Below are 6,707 nucleotides of genomic sequence, written 5' to 3'. Positions count from 1 at the left end.
TTCCATGTTCATGGATTGGAAGAACAAATATTGTGAAGATGTCAATGCTACCTAGAGCAATACACTGAATGTGTATTCAGTGCAATCCCCATCAAAATACCATCCACTTTTTTCAAAGAAATGGAACAAATAATCCTAAAATTTGTATGGAACCAGAAGAGACCCCGAATAGCCAGAGGAATGTTGAAAAAGAAAAGCAAAGCTGGTGGCATCACAATTCCGGACTTCCAGCTCTATTACAAAGCTGTCATCATCAAGACAGTATGGTACTGGCACAAAACCAGACACATAGATCAATGGAACAGAATCGAGAGCCCAGAAATGGACCCTCAACTCTATGGTCAACTAATCTTCAACAAAGCAGGAAAGAATGTTCACTGGAAAAAAGACAGTCTCTTCAACAAATGGTGTTGGGAAAATTGGACAGCCACATGCAGAAGAATGAAACTGGACCATTTTCTTACACCATACACAAAAATAGACTCCAAACGTTTGAAAGACCTAAACGTGAGACAGGAGTCCATCAAAATCCTAAAGGAGAACACAGGCAGCAACCTCTTCGACCTCAGCCGCAGCAACTTCTTCCTAGAAACATCGCCAAAGGCAAGGGAAGCAAGGGCAAAAATGAACTATTGGGACTTCATCAAGATAAAAAGCTTTTGCACAGGAAAAGAAACAGTCCACAAAACCAAAAGACAACCGACAGAATGGGAGAAGATATTTGCAAATGACATATCAGATAAAGGGCTAGCATCCAAAATCCATAAAGAACTTATTACACTCAACACCCAAAGAACAAATGATCCAATCAAGAAATGGGCAGAAGACAGGAACAGACATTTCTGCAAAGAAGACATCCAAATGGCCAACAGACACATGAAAAAGTGCTCAACATCGCTTGGCATCAAGGAAATCCAAATTAAAACCTCAATGAGATACCACCTCACACCTGTCAGAATGCCTAAAATTAACAAGTCAGGAAACGACAGATGTTGGTGGGGATGTGGAGAAAGGGGTACCCTCCTACACTGTTGGTGGGAATGCAAGCTGGTGCAGCCACTCTGGAAAACAGTATGGAGGTTACTCACACAGTTGAAATTAGAGCTACCATTCGATCCAGCAATTGCACTACTGGGTATTTACCCCAAAGATACATATGTAGGGATCTGAAGGGGTACGTGCCCCCCGATATTTATAGCAACAATGTCCACAATAGCCAAACTGTGGAAAGAGCCGAGATGTCTATCGACAGATGAATGGATAAAGAAGAAGTGGTATATATACACAATGGAATATTATGCAGCCATCAAAAGGAATGAGATCTTGCCATTTGTAACGACGTGGATGGAACTGGAGGCTGTTATGCTGAGTGAAATAAGTCAATCAGAGAAAGACATGTATCATATGACCTCACTGATATGAGGAATTCTTAATCTCAGGAAACAAACTGAGGGTTGCTGGAGTGGTGGGGGTGTGGGAGGGATGGGGTGGCTGGGTGATAGACATTGGGCAGGGTATGTGCTATGGTGAGCTCTGTGAATTGTGTAAGACTGTTGAATCACAGACTTTACCTCTGAAACAAATAATACATTATATGTTAAAAAAAAAAGAAGAAGAAGAGGAAGATAGCAGGAAGGGAATAATGAAGGTGGGGAGTCAGAGGGGGAGACGAACCATGAGAGACTATAGACTCTGAAAAACAAACTGAGGGTTCTAGAGGGGAGAGGGGTGGGGGGATGGGTTAGCCAGGTGATGGGTATTAAAGAGGGCATGTTCTGCATGGAGCACTGGGTGTTATATGCAAACAATGAATCATGGAACACTACATCAAAAACTAATGATGTAATGTATGGTGATTAACATAACATAATAATAAAAAATTTTAAAAAGTAGCTAAATAGATAACAAGCCCTTGTCTTTATCCAACAAGAAAATCTAACAATTGTAAATATCTATGCCCTCAACATGGGAGCAGCCATCTACATAAGCCAACTGTTAACCAAAATAAAGAGTCATATTGATAACAATACTTTCATTGTAGGAGACCTCAATACTCCACTCTCAGCAATAGACAGATCATCTAAGCAGAACATCAACAAAGAAACAAGAGCTTTGAATGACACACCGGACCAGATGGACCTCATAGATATATACAGAACATCCCACCCTAAAACAACAGAATACTCATTCTTCTTGAGTGCACATGGAACTTTCTCCAGAACAGACCACATACTGGGTCACACATCAGGTCTCAACTGATATCAAAAGATTCAGATGATTCCCGGCATACTCTCAGACCATAATGCTTTAAAACTGGAACTCAAACACAAGAAAAAATTTGGCAGAAATTCAAACCCTTGGAAGCTTAAGACCACTCTGCTCAAGAATGTTTGGTTTAACCAGGAATGTGAAGAAGAACTCAGACAATTCATGGAAACCAATGAGAATGAAAACACATTGGTCCAAAACCTATGGGATACTGCAAAGGCGGTCCTAAGGGGAAATACATAGCCATCCAAGCCACACTCAAAAAAACAGAAAAATCCCAAATTCACCAACTAACTCCACACCTTAAAGAACTAGAGAAAAAGCAACAAATGATTCCTAAGCCATGCATTAGAAGAGAAATAATTAAAATTAGAGCAGAAATCAATGAATTAGAACACAGAAACACAGTAGATCAGATCAACGAAACTAGAAGCTGGTTCTTTGAAAGAATTAATGAGATCAATAATCCACTGGCCAGACTTACCTAAAGGAAAAGAGAAAGGTCCCAAATTAATAAAATTATGAAGGAAAGGGGAGAGATCACGACTAACCCCAAGGAAATAGAAACAATTATTAGAAATCATTATCAACAACTATACACCAATAAATTAAGCAACCTGGAAGAAATGGTTGCCTTCCTGGAAACCTATAAACTGCCAAGACTGAGACAGGAAGAAATGGACAACCTGAATAGGCCAATAACCAGTAACGAGATTGAAGCAGTGACCCAAAACCTCCCAAAAAACAAGAGTCCAGGGCCTGATGGATTCACTGGAGAATTCTACCAAACAGTCAAAGAAGAAATAATACCTATTCTCCTGAAGCTGTTTCACAAAACAGAAACAGAAGGAAAGCTTCCAGACTCATTCTATGAGGCCAACATTACCTTAATCTCCAAAGCAGGCAAAGACCCCATCAAAAAGCAGAATTTCAGACCAATATCCCTGATGAATATGGATTCTAAAATCCTCAACAAAATTTTAGCTACTAGGATCCAAGAATACATTAAAAGGATCATCCACCACGACCAAGTGGGATTTATCCCTGGGATGCAAGTGTGGTTCAACATTCACAGATCAATCAATGGGATAGTACACATTAATAAGAGGAGAGAGAAGAACCATGTGGTCCTCTCAATTGATGCAGAACAAGCATTTGACAAAATACAACATCCTTTTCTGATTAAAACTCTTCAGAGTATAGGGATAGAGGGAATATCCCTCAAGTTTATAAAATCTATCTATGAAAAACCCACAGTGAATATCATCCTCAATGGGAAAAGCTGGGAGACTTTCCCCTTAAGATCAGGAACACGACAAGGATGCCCACTGTCGCCACTATTGTTCAACATAGTACTAGAAGTCCAAGCAACTGCAATCAGACAACAAAAAGAAATAAAATGTATTCAAACTGGTGAAGAAGTCAAACTGTCTCTTTTCGCAGATGACATGATACTTTATGTGGAAAACCCAAAAGACTCCGCCCCCAAATTATTAGAACTCATACGGCAATTCAGTAATGTGGCAGGATACAACAGCAATGCACAGAAATCATTTGCTTTCTTATACACTAACAATGCAACTGTAGAAACGGAAATTAGAGAAACGATTCCATTTACAATAGCACCAAAACCCATAAGATACCTCTGAATAAACCTAACCAAAGAGATAAAGGATCTCTACTCTAGGAACTACAGAACACTCATGAAAGAAATTCAAGAAGACACAAAAAGATGGAAACATATTCCATGCTCATGGATCAGAAGAATAAACATTGTTAAAATATCTATGCTACCCAGAGCAATCTATACCTTCAATGCCATCCTGATCAACATTCCAATGACATTTTTCAAAATACTAGAACAAACAATCCTAAAATTTGTATGGAATCAGAAAGGACCCCAAAACGCCAAGGAAATGTTGAAAAAGAAAAACAAAGCTGGGGGCATCACGTTGCCCGATTTCAAACTATATTACAAAGCAGTGATCACCAAGACAGCATGGTACTGGCACAAAAACAGATATATAGACCAATGGAACAGAATGGAGAGCCCAGATGTGGACCCTCCACTCTATGGTCAAATAATCTCCGACAAAGTGGGAAAAATATGCAATGGAAAAAAGACAGTCTTTTCAATAAATGGTGCTGGGAAAATAGGACAGCCACATGCAGAAGAATGAAACTCGACCATTCTCTTACACCACACACAAATAGTCTGTTCTTGATTTGTCTCCTTTTCTTTTTTCCCCTCAGCTCATCTGTTTTGTTTCTTAAATTCCACATATGAGTGAGATCATATGGTATTTGTCTTTCTCTGACTGGCTTAGCATAATACGATTAGCTTCATCCATGTCCTCACACTTCCGTACAACACCTGGTGTTTATCACAAGTGCCTTCCTAATGCCCATCACCCATTTGACCTATCCCCCTCCCCCCTCCCCTCTGGTCACCATCAGTTTGTTCTCTGTAGTTAAGAGTCTGTTTCTTGGTTTGCGTCTCTCTCTCTTTAGGGATACGATTCTTACTAATTCAAGAACAGAGGGTCACAGAAGGAGATAGTGTGGTGTGGTAGCACGTGGACATGAAGAGGGTGGAAAGCCATGACCCACAGCTGCACAGTCTGAGAGAGTTTGCCAGGGTCAATGATGATCCTGATGAGGATGATGATGCTAATTATGATGTAAATGGATTTGTACTTCATTAACTCATGTATTTTCACCTTCTGACAATTCTGAAGTAAGAACAATTCAAGATTTAATGGCAAGGCAGAGTTTACTTTGCATATTTTTTTCTCAGAATTACAGGAAAAGGCGAACGTGAGAATCTTTAAGTTGTAAAAATTAATGAAATTAATACAATTTCAATGAATTCTAGGAGCTAATTAGTCTCTGTGATGGTGAACTTGCTCTGTCAATCTGACTAGGCCATGGTACCCAGTAATTTGGTCAAACATCATTCCTGAGGTGAAGGTATTTCTTAGATGAGATTAGTGTTTAGATCAATAGACTTTGAGTAAAGCAGATTGCTCTCCATTGGGTGGGTGGGCTGCATCCAACCAATTGAAGGTCTTAGGATCAAACAGAGATTCCCCTAGCAAGGGGGAAATCTGCTTTTAGATCATGTTGGACTTCAGCTGCAACATCAACTCTTCCTTGAGTCTCCAGCCTGTCCTGCAGATTTTGAACTGCCAACCCACAAAATCACAAGAGCCATTTCTTTAAAATCTCTCTATTTATCTACCATCTATCATCTATTTATCTATTATCTATTTATCTATCATCTATCTATCTATATCTATCAGTCATCTATCTATCATTATCTACCTATCATCTATCAATCTATTATCTATATCTACATATTCTATTGATTCCGTTTCCTGGAGAACCCTAATACTTTCTGAAAAGTAATAAAAATTAAATATGTGTAGATTAACTTTTGCATAAGTTTGACATTTTTTAAATCCTAGATTCTTTAGGTTCATACCCAGTTTTCGTATTTCTTTTCTTATGTTCAAACAATCATTTCCTTGAAGAGAAGCTTTGCTTTTATTTTCAATCCAGACATCCTCACTGGATTAGTAGAAATTAAAAAAAATGTGGGTATTTTAGAGAATGAGGAGGGCAAGTTAGTTTATGTGTATACTACTTTATTTTCTGATTTCTCCAGGTAAAAGGAAGTTTGTTGTAATCTTTTTTTGCTTGTATCTTTTATGAAATCTCTGAAATTTTTTCATCATTTTGTCTTTTGGTGGTTTTGATATTTTTATACTTGTATATACTTGGCATTGCAAATTGTAAGGCTAGGCACATGTACTCTGGGTAGCTTCTGGTGCAACATCATATGCATGTCCTGTGGGCCTATATAAACAACAGTATTTTTTTTTTAATTTTTTTATTGTTATGTTAATCACCATGTATTACATCATTAGTTTTTTTTAAAAATTTTTTATTGTTATGTTAATCACCATATATTACATCATTAGTTTTTGATGCAGTGTTCCATGATTCATTGTTTGTTCATAACACCCAGTGCTCCATGCAGAACGTGCCCTCCTCAATACCCATCACCAGGCTAACCCATCCCCCCACCCCCCTACCCTCTAGAACCCTCAGTTTGTTTTTCAGAGTCCATCATCTCTCATGGTTCGTCTCCCCCTCTGACATACTCCCCTTTTCTTCCTCTCCTGTTATCTTCTTCTTTTCCTTTTTTCTTAAAATATGTTGCGTTATTTGTTTCAGAAGTACAGATCTGTGATTCAACAGTCTTGCACAATTCACAGCGCTCACCGTAGCACATACCCTCCCCAATGTCTATCACCCAGCCATCCCATCCCTCCCACCCCCGACCACTCCAGCAACCCTCAGTTTGTTTCCTGAGATTAAGAATTCCTTATATCAGTGAGGTCATGTGATACATGTCTTTCTCTGATTGACTTATT

The 6,707-nt window shown here is 38.8% G+C and overlaps 1 protein-coding gene across 1 annotated transcript in view; it reads right to left on the bottom strand.

Annotated features, from left to right (window-relative positions):
* Window positions 1-5,067: 5,067 nt before the first annotated feature.
* Window positions 5,068-6,707, bottom strand: part of OR2C3 (olfactory receptor family 2 subfamily C member 3) — a 10,561-nt gene continuing 8,921 nt past the window's right edge. Inside the window, exons 2-3 of the mRNA XM_025860091.2 lie at window positions 5,663-5,772; window positions 5,068-5,093 (exon numbers count right to left, since the gene is read on the bottom strand). Coding sequence (XP_025715876.2) covers window positions 5,068-5,093; window positions 5,663-5,772 — 136 coding nt within the window. The remainder of the gene's footprint in view (window positions 5,094-5,662; window positions 5,773-6,707) is intronic.

Source organism: Callorhinus ursinus, unplaced genomic scaffold (genome assembly GCF_003265705.2).
Source record: "Callorhinus ursinus isolate GAN/ISIS: 27379988/994484 unplaced genomic scaffold, GSC_fseal_2.0 scaffold123, whole genome shotgun sequence".
Taxonomy (NCBI): Eukaryota; Metazoa; Chordata; class Mammalia; order Carnivora; family Otariidae; genus Callorhinus; species Callorhinus ursinus.
Note: the sequence above shows the minus strand (reverse complement) of the source record. Positions and strands in the feature narration are given on the sequence as shown.